General features: G+C 46.7%; 1 protein-coding gene across 4 annotated transcripts in view; it reads left to right on the forward strand.

The window, feature by feature from the left end:
• LOC119974665 (lysine-specific demethylase 2B-like) overlaps nt 1–16,743 on the forward strand; it is a 339,398-nt gene that overhangs the window by 168,300 nt on the left and 154,355 nt on the right. For 3 of the 4 annotated variants that reach the window (XM_038813740.1, XM_038813742.1, XM_038813743.1), the window contains exon 5: nt 4,372–4,587. In XM_038813740.1, the coding sequence (XP_038669668.1) occupies nt 4,372–4,587 (216 nt within the window). The remainder of the gene's footprint in view (nt 1–4,371; nt 4,588–16,743) is intronic. The other variant, XM_038813741.1, reaches the window with a different exon arrangement.

A 16,743-nucleotide genomic window follows, 5' to 3' on the forward strand; every position in this document is an offset into this window, starting at 1 on the left:
CACAAAGTGCGTCTTTCAGGCGAAGGAAGTAGTCTACCTGGGTTATCGGGTGGACCGTGAAGGTTTGCACCCTATCACAGAGAAGGTGCGCGCGATTGAACAGGCCCCCGCCCCGACTGACACTTCGCATCTTCGTTCGTTTCTCGGCCTCGTAAACTATTACGGGAAGTTCCTCCCCAATCTGGCAACTACGCTGGCCCCGTTGCACCTTCTGCTAAAGAAGAATCACACCTGGGTTTGGGGTCAGCCGCAAGAAACCTCTTTCCGGCGTGTTAAACAACAATTGTCGTCATCTGGGTTACTAACCCACTATTATCCTGGAAAGCCTTTGCTCGTCACATGTGATGCATCCCCGTATGGTATTGGGGCCGTCCTGTCCCACAAGTTGGAGAACGGGGCCGAGCGGCCGATAGCTTTCACCTCCCGCACATTGACTGCAGCGGAAAAAAAGTACACGCAGATCGAGAAGGAGGGCCTGGCAGTGGTCTTTGTGGTGAAACGTTTCCACCAGTACATATATGGCCGCCACTTCACTATCATGACTGATCATAAGCCTCTGTTGGGACTTTTCAGAGAGGATAAGCCAATACCGCCCATTGCTTCCGCACGGATCCAGCGCTGGGCTTTTTTGCTCGCTGCATACGAGTATTCTCTGGAGCACAAACCAGGAACCCAGATAGGGAATGCCGACGCACTGAGCCGATTGTCTTTATCGACCGGCCCCATATCGACCCCCACGACCGGTGAGGTGGTTGTAACCCTATATTTTATGGACACCTTGCCTGTCACAGCATCACAGATCCGTGAGTCGACCCAGATGGAGCCAGTCCTGTCAAAGGTTCGGCGCATAGTCCTGTATGGTGGGCAGCATAGACAGCTCCCAGGCGAGTTGTGGGCATTTTCCTCCAAGCTGTCCGAATTCAGCGTGGAAGACGGCATCCTTTTGTGGGGGACGCGTGTGATTGTCCCGGAAAAAGGACAGGAGCTGATACTGACAGACTTGCACAATGGGCATCCAGGTGAGACCAAAATGAAAATGTTGGCCCAGAGTTATGTCTGGTGGCCAGGCCTCGACACCGACATTGAGAAGGTGGCCCAAAACTGCTCCATTTGCCAGGAGCGTCAGAAGCTTCCGCCGGCCGTGCCCCTACATCACTGGGAATGGCCAGGGCGGCCTTGGGCGCGCTTGCATGCGGATTTCGCCGGAACTTTTCAAGGATCCATGTTCCTTCTATTAATCGACGCCCAGTCTAAATGGCTAGAGGTGCATAAGATGGTAGGCACAACGTCCTGCGCAACAATCGAGAAGATGCGTTTGTCTTTCAGTACGCATGGCATTCCCGAGATGCTGGTCACGGACAACGGCACTCCGTTCACAAGTGAGGTGTTTGCGATGTTCATAAAGATGAACGGCAGACGCCATATCCGCACTGCCCCTTACCACCCAGCTTCAAATGGGTTGGCGGAGCGCGCAGTGCAGACATTCAAACGAGGCCTAAAGATGGACACGAGACTGGCTCATTTTTTTGTTTACATATAGGACCACCCCCCATGAAGTGACTGGGGTAGCTCCCGCAGAACTCCTAATGGGCCGGAGACTTTGCACCCGCCTTAGCATAGTTTTCCCGGACATTGACGCAAAAGTATGCCGCATACAAGAAAGGCAGGGACATGGTTTTTCTCGGCATCGGCCGTTTCGGCAGTTTACGCCCGGTGACCCAGTGTTCGTTCGGAATTTTGCTGGTGGTGCCCAGTGGGTCCCTGGCGTAATCTTTCGACAAACGGGCCCTATCTCTTACCAGGTGCAAGCCCAGGGTCGTCTCCAGCTCAAACATGTAGACCATGTTCGGTCCAGAAGACTATCCCTTCCAAAGATTCCCCGCCCCAGGAGCTCATTTCTACAGCCGCAGAGACCAGGCACAATAGAAAGTATTCCTCACAATCTTCCTCTGGTGCCTCACTCAAAGCCTGCGCAGGTCGAGACAGAACCGCGTGGAGATAAAGACACCGAGATGACGGAGGCAGCAGACTCTGACTCCGAGATGGAGACACAAGACACCTCGGAGGGGGAATCCTCGAGCCCACGGGCCATGGATGTACAACCATTACACCGTTCATCACGGAAGCGCCGTTACATCTCGTTACACGCCGCCCGATCCAGCGCCTCGTGCAAATGGTGTCCGGCCTGCGGCAAAACGAGTCCGACACCCTCCTTCGCCTGGGTCTTCGGTGGATTCCTTGGACTTCGGGGAGGAGGGATGTTATAACCTGCCTGCTTACCATTGGCTGGGGACTAATGACAACCCCACAATCCTGTGGGGGTATGAGCTTCCCCAATGAGGGGGGGGGGGGGGGGGGGGGGGGGGGGGGGGGGGGGGGGGGGGGCGGAGAAATCATTAGCAGACTCCCTGCATAAATAGAGCTGGACAGTTTGGAACCAGAGAGAGAGAGGAGTGAGCAGTAAGTTGCTGCTGCTGTTGTATATATATGTTATTGTAAATAAATGTTATTTCTTTTTATCCTGAAAACTCGTGCTGGATTCTTCGTGGCCCTCACAAAACCCACCCCAAAAGCTTGGCAAACATCTGAGAAAGGTGCTCAGTCGGCTTAGGGCACTCCACCCCCTCTGGCAAGCCCACGATTCCGAGTTCTGTCTCCTTGCCCTGTTCTCCAAGTTATCCACCTTTGCCCTCAAGAGTCTTGTACATTTTCTCCACTAGCAACATCGCAGCTTCCAACGAGGCAATTTGATCCCCATGCCGCGACAAGGCCGTTTCCACCCCATTCGGTGCCTCTCCATTCTCCTTCACCACCTATGAGGTTTTTTCCAGCTTCTGCCTCCTCAGTTGACCGCTGAAAGGTTTTGATCATCACCCGGCCCTGCACCTCAAAATGCTTCACAAACTGTTTCTCAATCTCCGGCCCAATCCCATATGAGCAGCCCCACCCAAGGCCACGTCCACCGCCTTCCCTCCTGCTAAGCTTTCCGGCTTTGTCGAAGGACTACCCCCTGTAATTTTCTTGCTACGAACCTTCTTCATAGATTTCAACAGATTTTTGTTACAAATTCCTTATCCCATACGATGGGCCGGAAATCCTAGAGAACCGGGTTTAAAAAGTCCCAAAAAAAAGACCATAGCGGGAGCCTCCTTATGAATGAAAATCGCTTATTGTCACAAGTAGGCTTCAAATGAAGTTACTGTGAAAAGCCGCTAGTCGAAGGTCGCTTATGTGCGACCTTCTCCCACGTCACCATCAGAAGTCCTCCTGCTTGTTGCAAAATCTTATACACGTGTTTCTAATTTTCTCCTGTGTATAATCTCATTATCTTGTGTAATGGAGGGAATCTTTCATCTCTCCCCCCCCCCCCCCCCCCCCCCCACCAAGATTTTGTTCCCTCGCTCCATTTTATAGATCTGAGACAAATCAAAATATTTTCTTAATTTGACAGTCTTATGGCTGTAGAAAAGCAAAGAAATTTACGTAGTGCAAATGTATTAAAAAAAAACACCAAAAAGCTCCTTTTAAGGGCGGCATGCAACGCAGTGATTAGCATAGGACTACGGCGCTGAGGACCCAGGTTTGAATCCCGGTCCTGGGTCACTGTCGGTGTGCAGTTTGCACATTCTCCCCGTGTCTGCGTGGGTTTCACCCGCACAACCCAAAGATGTGCTGGTGAGGTGGCTTTGTCTCCAAGTACTCCAAAAGGCTAAAGTCTCACTGTAAGATGTGGTCAAGGCTGAAGAACTTTTGCAACTTCCAGTAGCTCTGTGCGGGGAGAGAGAATCAGACTTAAAGTTTGGAGTCGCATGTGACTCTTCAAAATCCCTGACTTGGACTCAATGTTAACTCTGTTTCTTTCGCCATGATGCTGAGAGCAAGAAAAACCATGGGTCTTGAGATCTACATTAAATGTTATACAGTTGTGGTGAAAGAGAAAATTTCAAGTTATCCCTGTACCAGACTTCAGCTGCACCGATGTTGAATGCATATAATTAACGTTTACATTGGCATATTTATAGATAAGCTTGTATGGCATTGCAAAAAAATGTTGAGTACTGTAAATGCACCAACACTCTGAAGAACAGTTGTATAGCAACACTTTTTAAATTAGTTTTGAGGAAATAAATGGGACATCATTATTATGTAACATTTAAAAGAACAAATTATGGATTAAGCCATGGTGATTGTTTTGAAAATGTGAGACTTTTGTTACATATGTAGCTTTGTACTTAAAAACAAAACACAAAGGATAAATGGATTAAAGTAAAATACATGTAGACCACATACCACACCAGGCAGCGCAGCGCAAGCTTCTCTGCAATAGCGGGTGGTAATGTGCGTTTATTCCCATTTCCGATCTTCATACAGAAGAGAGGCCCTGGGTTTAAATTCGCCTCCAATCTTCCTGGGTCTCTCTTAAAGGAGTTTAAAGAAGGTGAAGATGGAGGGAGACGGAAATCTGAAGATCTTGGACGTCCCAAAATGGAGGAATATCATCCTAACAGGCGGAAATCTGACGATGGTCTGGGGCTCAAACGAAGAAAGGAAAAAGATCTACCAACTGATTTGAGCCCAAGGAAAAAGGTATTGCAGTATTAGAAACACTTTTATTCAAAGATATGGGATTAAAATGGCAACAATTGCTGACATTTCATGTCTTAAGTATTCATTTAGATACAAGTTTAAAGAACTCCATGGTGTGTGTACATTACTTTGCAAAAACATTTATCCTGAAATACGTTTCAGGCTCATGTATATAGGTTTTTGGGAAGATAAATATTTTGTTTAGGTTGTCGCTTGTGCTGACCTGAGATCCTGAGTGTTGGAATAAATGTGAATTTATTGTTTGGCACAGGAAATAAGTTATAGAAGTTCCCATTTGATCTTTATTAATGTGCAGTAAAAATAATTAATTTTCTAAATTGGAATAGCTGTCTTCCAATTTGAATATACAACGTTGTGGGTTTTAGAATATTCAAGCCCCCATATAGGATGCTGCTCACCTTGGGATCAGAAGATAAGCTATTACAATGAACCAAAGCTAAAGGCATCTGTTGCAAATCAGCCATTCCTATGATTTGTGTATAAAACATTTGTGCAGCTAATCTTTTAGTATTGGCCTACTCTGATTTGAGCATTTTATAATTTCTTTTTGTTTTTACAAACATTTTATTAAAGCATTTATGTTTTTATAACAATAAAAGATACAAATACGAATGTAAGCACAATTCAGTGCGTAACACACCCTAACTCTTCCCCCCCCCCCTCCCCCCCCCGTTATTGAATCTGCTAACAGTTTAGTTTTCTCTGAAGAAGTCGATAAACGGCTGCCACCTTCGAGCGAATCCTAACGTTGATCCTCTCAGGGTGAACTTAATTTTCTCAAGTCTGAGAAACCCAGCCATGTTGCTCACCCACACCCCTGATTTCTGGGACTTCGAGTCCCTCCATGCTAGTAATATCCGTCTCCGGGCTACCAAGGAGGCAAGGCCAAAACATCAACCTCTCTTGCCCCCTGGACTCCCAGGTCTTCCTACACTCCAAAAATCGCCACCGCTGGACTTGGCGCCATCCTCTTTTTTAGTACTGTGGACATGACATCCGAAAATCCCTGCCACAATCCCCTGAGCTTCAGGCATGCCAAAACATGTGGACATGATTTGTGGGCCCTCCAGCACACCTCACACACCTGTCCTCCACCCCAAAAAACCTGCTCATCTGGGTCATCATCATGTGGGCCTGGTGCACCACCTTGAATTATACCAGGCTGAGCCTGGCACATGATGAGGACGTGTTGACTCTGCTCAGAGCATCCTTCCACAGACCCGCCTCTAACTCCTACCCAGCTCATCTTCCCATTTACGTTTCATCTCGCCTATCTGGGTTTCCGCCCACTCCATAAGTTCTTTGTAGATTTCCGGTACCTTCACCACCCCCATCCCCGTTCTAGAAACTACCTTATCCTGTACCCCATCGACGGTAGAAGCGCACAGGTCAAAACCTGCCTTCGCACAAAATCCCTTGTCTGCAGATACTGAAACTCATTCCCTCCCGGCAGTTCAAACATCCTCCAAACAGGGAAAGCTCCCATCAATAAATAGATCCCCCAGCCACTCAATCCCTGCTCTCTGCCACCTCAGAAACCCCCCCCATCCATACTCCCCGGGATAAACCTGTGATTACCAAAAATTGGAGCCCGCACCGATGCTCCCTCCTCTCCCATATGCTTCTGTCACTGCACCCAGACACTCCTGGTCGCCACTACCACTGGGCCTGTGGAGTACTGGGTTGGCGAGAACGGTAGAGGAGCCATCATTTTAAAATATTTTTATTGAGGTATTTGAAAATTTTTATAACATTAACAAAAACAATAACAATTACATCCACATGGCAAAATTAACATTTCTCCCACCCCCCCAGCCCAATCTTCACGCACCTCAACCAAACAACAACAATCCCCTCGAGGGACTCGAGGGCTTCGAGTCCCTCCACATTAATAAGATCCATCTCCGGGCTACCAGGGAGGCAAAGGCCAGACCGTCGGTCTCTTTCACCCCCTGAACTCCCTGATCTTTCAACACTCCAAAGATCACTACCTCCGGACTCGGCACCACCCTTGTTTTTAGTACCGTGGACATTGCCTTAGCAAAATCCTGCCAAAACCCTCCAAGCTTCGGGCATGCCCAAAACATGTCGACATGATTTGCTGGGCTTCCCGTGCACCTCGCACACCTATCCTCTACCCCAAAAAACTTGCTCATCCTAGCCACTCTCATGTGTGTCCGGTGGACTACCTTAAATTGTATCAGGCTAAGCCTGGCGCCAGATGAGGAGGTATTAACCCTGTTTAGGGCATCTGCCCATAATCCGCTCTCATCTATAAATAGATCCCCCATCCTTCTGATTCCTGCCCCCTGCCACTTCCGGAACCCGCCATCCAGCCTACCCGGTAGAAATCTGTGGTTGTTATAAATTGGGGTCCAAATCGATGCTCCCTCAAATCTCTTGTATCTCCTCCATTGCCCCCAGATCCGGACTTGTGGAGTATCGGGCCAGTGAGAATGGCAGATGTCCCATTACCAATGCTCCCAGACTGGTGTCCTTGCATGACGCCGCCTCCATCTGCTCCCCCCCACTACCTACTTCCTTATCATGGCTACATTAGCCGCCCAGTAGCAATTGCAGAAGTTCGACAGCGCCAACCCACCCTCCCCCCGACTGCGCTCTAGCAACACTTTCTTTACTCGCGGGGTTTTACTCGCCCACACAAAGTCCGAAATAATCTTATTCACCCGCTTGAAAAAGGCCTTAGGGTTGAAGATGAGGAGGCACTGAAAGACAAATAGAAATGTGGGGAGGACCGCCATCTCCCCGCCAGTGATACGGGAGCATTTCCCATCTCTTAAAGTCCTCTTCCATTTGATCTACCAACCGGGTTAGGTTTAACTTGTGCAGTGCCTCCCATTTCCAGGCCACCTGGATTCCCAGATATAGAAAGCCCTTCCCTACCATTCTAAGCGGCAGCTCTCCCAGGCTCTTTTACTGCCCTCTTGCCTGGATCACAAACATCTCGCTCTTCCCCATGTTCAATTTATACCCCGAAAAACTGCTAAATTCACCCAAGATTCGCATTACTTCCCCAGCCCCTCCAATGGGTCCAAAATGTACAAAAGCAGGTCATCTGCGTAGAGTGAGACCCTGTGCTCCACCACCCCCCTGCCCCTGCCCTTTCCAGTTCCCAGAGGCTCTTAATGCCATGGCCAAAGGCTCAATGGCCAGAGCAAACAGTAGAGGAGCCATTATTAATGCCCCCAAACTTGTGCCCTGACATGAGGCCGCCTCCATCTGCTCCCACACTGACCTCTCCCCCACTTCCTAATCATGGCTATATTTGCCGCCCAGTAGTAGTTCCTAAAGTTCGACAGTGCCAACCCCCCTCGCCTCCAGTCCAACAATACTTTCTTTACTCACGTGGTTTTACCCGCCCACACAAACCCAGATGTCACTCTATTCACCCGCTTAAAAAAGGCCTTTGGTTAAAAATAGGGAGGCACTGGAAAAGAAACAAAAATCACGGGAGGACCGTCATTTTTAGGGTCAGTACCCTCCCCGCCAGTGACAACGTGAGCGTGTTCCACCTCTGAAAGTCCTCTTTCATTTGTTCAACTAAACGGGCCAGATTTAGTTTATGTAGCTGCGCCTAACCCCGTGCCACCTGAATACCCAAGTAGCAACTGAGACCAGTCAATAAAGCCCTGCCCAAACCTAAACCGTCCCAGGACCTCCCACAGATAATCCCATTCCACCCGGTCGAAGGCCTTCTCCGCGGCCATAGTGACCACCACCCTCCCCTCGGAGGGCATCATGATCACATTCAGGAGGCTTCTTACATTGGCCGTTAACTGCCTGCCTTTAACAAACCCTGTCTGGTCTTCCCCTATCACCCCCGGATCACAGTCCTCTATCCTCAAGGCCAGCAATTTGGCATCGACATTCAGAAGGGAGATTGGTCTGTATGACCCACATTGCTCATACAATCCGCTTCAGGATCAATGAAATCGAACCCTCATCCCCTCCATCCCAGCTGGTGACTCCGACTCATACAGCAGACTGTAAAACTCCTTGAACACCCCATTCACCCTGCTGGGTCCAAGAATGTGTTTCCCCCCTCTGTCCTTCACTCTTCCTATCTTCCTTGTCACCTCCCTTTTCCTTAGCTGGTGTGCTAGCATCTGAAAAAAAAATGAAAATCGCTTATTGTCACGAGTAGGCTTCAATGAAGTTACTGTGAAAAGCTCCTAGTCACCACATTCCGGCACCTGTTCGGGGAGGCTGGTACGGGAATTGAACCGTGCTGCTGGCCTGCCTTGGTCTGCTTTAAAAGCCAGCGATTTAGCCCAGTGTGCTAAACCAGCATCTTACTGGCCTTCTCACCATACTCGTATACCGCCCCTTCCACAACTGCCCCACCACCTTTCATGTGGATATCAGACCAAACTCCATCTGCAACTTCTGCCGCTCCTTCAACAGCATTATTTTATAAATTGGGTAAAAGGGGAGACACATCTAAATAATTTGTTCGGGTACTGAATTGGTGAATTCAATCCAGTGAAATAGGGGGCGGGATTCTCTCAGCCCGGGGCCAGGCCGGGGAATCCCCGTGACCGGCACGAATTGCACCACACCCCTGCGACGGCGGCACGTGATAATCGGCGCCATTGGCGCTGGCATGGTTGGCGCGGCGCTTACGACGGCGTGGACACTCTGCCGCAGGATTAGAGAATCCCGCCCAGGGCATTTGTAAACTGAGAATCTGTAGGAGTTTTCAATTTAAAAGCTCTACAGAGTGTAGTCTCTGATTTCAAAAAGATTTGTGATGAGAATAGCGATCTTAGTCAGAGCTAATTGCAGTGTCTTTCTGTGTATTCCTTTCTCTGAAGCAAATGCCAAGCTATTTGTACAAACAAGCTCTGTCTGGAAACATGGATTTTCATAACTGTTTTTTTTTAAACCTTGCAGTGTTTGAAGCCTTGCATTGTTGATCCTTCTGCACCATCTATCATTACTGATGTCTTCTAAATCCTTAGATTTTGCTGTAAAAGCTGAATGTGACAAAGGAGAAAGTCTGAAAAATTGCTAACTTTTCAAAAAATAACTGGCAGGATTCTCCTACCCTCCCCGGCCCCGGCCGGCGAATTCTCCGGCACCAAAGATTCGGCGGTGGTGGGAATTACGCCACGACGGTCGGCCGCCGCTTGCAGCGGCAACCCCTGGCGATTCTCCGGCCCGCAATGGGCTGAAGTCCCGCTGGTTCTTTGCCAGTCCCACCGGCGTAAATTAGACTAGGTCCCTTACCGGCGGGACCTGGCGGCGCGGGAGGCTCCGGGATCCTGGGGGGACGTGGGGCGATCTGGCCCCGGGGGGTGCCCCCACGGTGGCCTGGCCCGCGATCGGGGCCCTCCGATCCACCGGCGGGCACGCCAGCCGTGTCAGCTTCCGTGATGGCCGACACGTAGGTGAACCTCCCCTGCGCTTGCGCGGGGATGACAACAGCAGCCACTGACGCTCCCGTACATGTGCGGACCTGCGCTGGCCGGCGGAGTCCCTTCGGCCCCACCTGGCGTGGCGCCAAAGGCCTTCCACGCCGGCTGGCAGGGCGCAAACCACTCCGGCGCTGGCCTAGCCCCTGGAGATGCAGTGGATTCCACAGCTTTGGGGCGGGCGATGCCGAAGTGGTTCACGCCACTCTGTCCCGCCGGGACACCCCGCCCCACCGGTTCCGGGAGAATCCCGCCCTGGGTGCTTAAATCTGGTGGGAATATTACATTCAGTTTTGGGTTGACATGATGTGCAAAGATCAAATATAAATTTATTGTCATCGTTAATATGCATTCACATATTGAATTGATATTAAACCCATCAGTTGATATGGGCATTGTGGATGAACATGGCAGTGTGCAAGTGTCAGGCAGTAAAAGAGCAAAAGAATTAGAAATGCAAAATATTGAATTCTATCAGGCAGTGGATTAGCTGCTATACTTCAATGGACAAATTACTTCAGCGTTTAACACCAAGGAATTGTCTGCCTTAGATGAGTACATGAGTCCATATATGTGCAGGTTAGGTGGATTGGCCATGCTAATTGCCCCTTCGTATCTAAAAGGTTGCGTGGGGTTACTGGGATACGTGGATAGGGTGGAGGCATGGTCCTAGGTAGGGTTGCTCTTTCCAAGGATTGGTGCAGACTTGATGGGCCAAATGGCCTCCTTCTGCTTGTAGGAATTCTATGAGCAACCAGAATTGTACAACTTTAGTTAGCTCATTAAATGTCTGGTACGTGTATGCAAGGCTCCTTTGTGAAATTAGTTTTTTTATGAAGAGTAGAACAGCCACAATGGAAAATGAGATTTTTGTTCTGTTAACAAAATGCTGTTTTGAAATCTTTGGTAACATTTTTTTTGATAAATTTAGAGTACCCAATTCCTTTTTTCCAATTAAGGGACAATTTAATGTGGCCAATCACCAACCCTAGACATATTTTTGGGTTGTGGGGGTGAGATGCACCCAGACACGGGGAGAATGTGATCTGGTAGCATATTAGCACACACTTGGATGCAATTTACATTTTATTTTGTCTTCAAATTGCTGTTCCTACTGGTGTGATTGGTCTGGCTGTGAGCCTTTTTTAATTGCAGCTAGAGATCCCTGTTTTGAGTCCAAGCCTGTTTTTCATTAAACATAAATCACAACAGAATTATTAAGTTTGTCAGCCAAGCTTGACAATAAATATGTTTGGTAGTACAGAACTTAAATATTGCTGAAAAATGAAACACATTGAACTTCAAGAATACCAATGTATGGGGAAAATGACAAGTTATACTGTATGAGAAGAGTGTGCTAATTGGTTGGAGACTGGACTCTGATTGGTAGCAGCATTGCCGTAACAGCTTCCATAGCAATGCTTCTACCAATCAGAGTCCACTCGCCAACCAATCAGCACTCTCTCTTCTCATAACAGTATAAATTGTTATTTTCCACTTATATTGGTAGTCATGCGAAATGTCCTGATGAGTTCAAGACGTGTCTCTTTTTTTCAGTAGTAAAATGGCATTGGCCATCGAGCATCTATCCTACTCCCATTTTCCAGCACTCAGACCGTAGTCTTGCATACTATGGCGTTTCAAGTGCTCATCTATTTTCATCTTACCCTGTATCAATACTAACACCTCTTGAAATGAAAATCGCTTATTGTCACGAGTAGGCTTCAATGAAGTTACTGTGAAATGCCCCTAGTCGCCACATTCCGGCGCCTGTCCGGGGAGGCTGGTACTGGAATCGAACCGTGCTGCTGGCCTGCTTGGTCTGCTTTAAAAGCCAGCGATTTAGCCGAGTGAACTAAACCAGCCCCTTTTATTGCTGCATTGGCAGCCTCCTCTTTTCTGGTGGAAACATGCAAAGATCTAATTTAATACCTCAGCCATATCCTCATAAGATCTCCTTTTTCTATTCCCAAAGAAGTTATATCGGACTCTAAATGTTAACTCCTCTGTTTTCCTCTCCCCAGATGCTGCCAAGACCTCTTGACTTTTATCCAGCATTTTATTTTTATCCTACTGAAACATATTTTACTTGCTAGATCCAGCACTGCTTCCTTTCACAAACACACAATTTAAGAACGTTTTCGGACATATTTCGAGAATTCCTCCCCTCTTAGCACTACATTAACGCTGTCCCAGTCTGTATTGGGATAAGTGAAGTCCTCCTTTATCATTATTCTACAGTTTTTGCATCTTTGGGGGGTTTTGCTGTAAATTTATTGTTGTATCCCCTTCCACTTGGTGGCAGTTCAACAGTGTGATGGAACTTCCGATGCTCTGGAATCGTCCCCATCCTGCATTGCTAAGTGCATTTTAAAGCATTGGTAGCAAATGCTGGGTTTAAAATCAGCGTTTCCTCTGGCTTCAAATTTCTCCTGATTTTAGGGTAGACCTGTACAGACAAGCAATGTAACATTTGTTCACAGCCAGAAAGTATGATGGCCAACAGAATCTGTGGAAACTGTTTGTGGCCTTTATATTGCACCTAGTGACGCAACTTCTCTGTTGGAGCCTTAAGAAAACTACCTCCTAAAATGGACCGTGGTTTCTCTGACAGAGCCATGCCAATTTGTGGCTGCATAGTGACCAAAGTTAGGGCTGTAATATAAGAGGGCATTAGAATATGGGTGAGATTTATTAAGGGTGTAAATGGTATTCATCGTCAAACAACAATAAAAATTCTAATTTTTAGATGAAAGCATCTTCAGTAAAATCTGTTTTTGTGAAATACTCCAAACAGGAAAGAGGGAAGTGAATTAAGGCCATTGTATCTGAAACATTGCTGAATTTAAAAGGTGCTTCGAAATGACTTAATTATCAATATGGTGAATTGGTGAATATCAAAGTTTGACATTAAACAAATGTTCACCATTTTTTAAAATAAATTCCCTAATAGAGCTTTGAGAGAAGGGCTGTAAATTTGCCCACAATTTACAAGTGAAGAAGTACTGTGCTTTTAAAAGCTAAATTCCTGTAATTCCATATGCTGTATAAATAGGAGACTGATTAATTATGTAATTTATTGAAGACTTTGCACAGAATTTGACTCCAGAAAATTATTCTTCACTGTTCTGCTTTGTGGTGTCCTGAGCTTGCATTCACATTTTCAGGAAATATGTTTCCTTTCACATTAGTTATAGAGGAATTTTCATGGCCAGAATTGCATTTGATTTGAAAATATGAAGGAGCATTGATGATGAAGTCTGCACATGATTATAAAATATTTGGATCTGTTTTCCATGTGTGACAACTTTTACCCAACAAGACAAAGGGCTTTATTATAAAGCACACTGAAAGAGTTTCTCTTTTGTCTTTCTACATTCTGTGGGTACGATTCAGCAGTCTTGACTTAATAAAGTCCGTTGATTGGTGCGTTTAGCAGGGTGTTCCTCGGCGCCTATTACTTAACGACACTTTGTCAGACTTTTGGCCTCTGGGAGATTCTGTCTGCCGAGGTTGCACTTAGAGGGATTTCCAACTGGTGAACTTCAGGTCACCGGCAGGAACGGCTCCTCGCAGATTGGATAGCCATTTTGGAAGGCTGTCCCAATCTCTCCTTCTTCCGCCCCTCCCCCCCACACACACAACCTTGGGGAGAACCCTGGAAACCCCCCTCATCACCTCCCTCTACCTGGTAAGGCCCCCTATGCCCCATCCCTGGCAGACCCACCTCAGCACCCTGACTGTATGAGGGGGCACTGCCGGTATGCCAGGCTGGCGGTGCCCAGGTGCCAGAAGGAGAGGCAGGGTGCCACTCTGCCCTGTCCCGACCATCCAGTGGTCTTCAATGGCCTAGGAAACCCTCCTAGGTGCTGTTATGCCTGGTCCACATTTGTGTGAACCAGTAATAATGCCCATTATGTTGAGTCACCAACCCTTGTTGCACTCCTTCCCCTCCAGGTCTGACACTGGCCTACACCCCACCACCATATGGCAGGCTTTTCCTTAATTTTCTTTGCAAGAGTTGGTCACTCTGTCATTCTGTCCATCACATTTGAAAAAGTATGATTTTGATGCTGTGTTAGTGTGCTGACTAGATGCAAATCAACTCTGAGAGCAATTGCTGAAGAATTGAAGGTTATCAGGATTGTATCAGTGACTATCTAATTCTTGGATGATCATGCCAGAAATTTGTTTATCCATTGGATGCTCCTCCCATTTTGTCAATATGAACAGGTCACAAAATAGTTATTGGTTGAGGTCGATCCACTTACTGGCTTTTTTCATCATTGGTGATCATGCATATTTGGCACACCTATCCTGCAACATATTCATCAAAGCAGAATAGTCTCTGAAAGGAAAAATGCATTTGTAGAGCATCTTGTATTTCTTCAGGATGTCCCAGAACATTTTAAAAAAGCATCCCCTTTTTTTTTAATATGCAGTTGCCGCAACCAGTGTGCACACAGCAAGGTCCCTAAAGTAACAAACAAATGAATAACCCGTCAATGTTTTTGCTAGTTTTTAATTACTATTGGTTAGAAATTCTCCGGCCGTTGGGATTCTCTTTTACCATCGGCAGCGAACCCGCGCCTGTGGGTTTCCCAGCGACGTAGGGTGGCCTCAATGGGAAATCCCTTTGAAAGGCGGCGCGAGTAGAGAATCTGCCGCCAGCACATGCCCCACCGCCAAGAAACACATGGTTGGATACCAGCAAATCCAGCCTATTATCTAGGGCACAAAGAGAGCTCCTTACCATCGGCTCCTTTCCATCCACCTGAACAGTCAGCTTTTTGATTTAGGTATTAAACTGCTCAGGTGGATGAAAAAGATCCCATGGTACTGAACTTCACTACTCCACCTTTAGTTTTACCCAAACTCTTGTTTAACCTAATGCAATCTTTCTAAATCATTTGTAAATTATATTCAGATGTTGAAGGACTATTGCCCGTCATAACTTGCACAAGGACTGTCAAGATATTATCTTAGCCCTGATTTTATCAGTTTGAAAGAATGATCAAACTGACTACTCTTTCCTTCAGTGATCTTTTATAAGTTTAAAAATACTTCTGTAGCAAGGCAACATTTGAGCAAGACAGGGACTGTTCTTGTTCCAAGAGTATTTCGAGGTCATTGTATTCTGGATTGTCATAAGCTTAAATGAAAAAAATCTCGAACTAAATTTAGTTACAAAGTTTCAAAATATCTTCTTTTCCCTCATGACTGCAGTTGAATGGTTTTCTTGTTTACTGGTTAGGTCCTCATTTCTCTGTTTCTCGTTTCACATCCCTTCCATTGATGTGCCATTTTGAATAAAATTTACCAGATTCAGTGCTAAGCAATTTTCCTTTGGGGCTCTGCCGGTGCAAAGGAAAAGGAATTGAAGTCTTGCTTATTAAACACTCCTGTCAGTAAATTGGTTGAGGTGAAGCCAGCTATGCTAGCTTTGAAAGTTGGGTTTGTAATTGATCATACCCCGAGTTGGTGTCATAATCAATCCTAAATGTCAGTCTGGAAACAGTACAAATTATCTGCTGAATGAATATCGTCACACGCAGTTCAATTACTTTTGAGGGGATTCAAAAAGCCTTTTCACAAGCTTTAAATGTTTTCTTCCTCTCTTTCCCTGCCCAGTGGGGGAAAAGAAATCCTATCAGCTATGTGACGTTGAGTGCTTAATACAGGATATAAATGTCTTGAATTTATACCACTGCCCAAAGCGCTTTACAGCTCATGAAGTACTTCTGAAGTATCGTCACTGTTGTAATGTAGAAGTCTGCTTCTGTACTGCATGTTCCCCTTTTACAAAATTCAGTAATGAAGTCAAAGTACTGACATATGATGCTGTGACAAAGGTTTTCACATGTAAACACAGCAAGTTAACTTCTACACCCAAGTTGACCTTCTAGATTTGTTTGAAAGGGGAAACATAATCTAATAGCCAAATCTTTAGCTAATTAAATTATTATATTTTGCATCTTAAATATTTGCAATGAAATCCACTTTTATGTAATTTAGATATACGGCAAGCACACCAGTGCAGACTGTAAATATGAAATCTTGTCCCACACGTGAACTAAGTTAAATGACTGAGGAGCAAGGGGACATTGAACATAGGCAAGGCAGAAAAAATGATCTTTTTTAGTCTATTCTAAGGTTCAAAATAGTCTAGCGTTTAGTGGCATACAAGGCAAGTGCTGAAAATGGGATTAGAATAATTAGGTAGTTGTTTTTGACCGACGCAGGCACGATAGCCCAAAAGGCAGCAGGGTAGCATGGTGGTTAGCATCAATGCTTCACAGTTCCAGGGTCCCAGGTTCGATTCCCGGCTGGGTCACTGTCTGTGTGGAGTCTGCACGTACTCCCCCTGTGTGCGTGGGTTTCCTCCGGGTGCTCCGGTTTCCTTCCACAGTCCAAAGATGTGCGGGTTAGGTGGATTGGCCATGCTAAATTGCCCGTAGTGTCCTAATAAAAGTAAGGTTAAGGGGGGGGGTTGTTGGGTTACGGGTATAGGGTGGATACGTGGGTTTGAGTGGGGTGATCATGGCTCGGCACAACATTGAGGGCCGAAGGGCCTGTTCTGTGCTGTACTGTTCTATGTTCTATGTGCTGTGGACCTCAATGACTCCAGAGAGCATTGTTCTGGATCTCCATTCCAGTGGCATTACCACTACGCCACTGCCTGCCCTTAAAAAGGAAAAGA

The sequence above is a fragment of the Scyliorhinus canicula genome, chromosome 12 (genome assembly GCF_902713615.1).
Source record: "Scyliorhinus canicula chromosome 12, sScyCan1.1, whole genome shotgun sequence".
In the NCBI taxonomy this organism is placed as follows: Eukaryota; Metazoa; Chordata; class Chondrichthyes; order Carcharhiniformes; family Scyliorhinidae; genus Scyliorhinus; species Scyliorhinus canicula.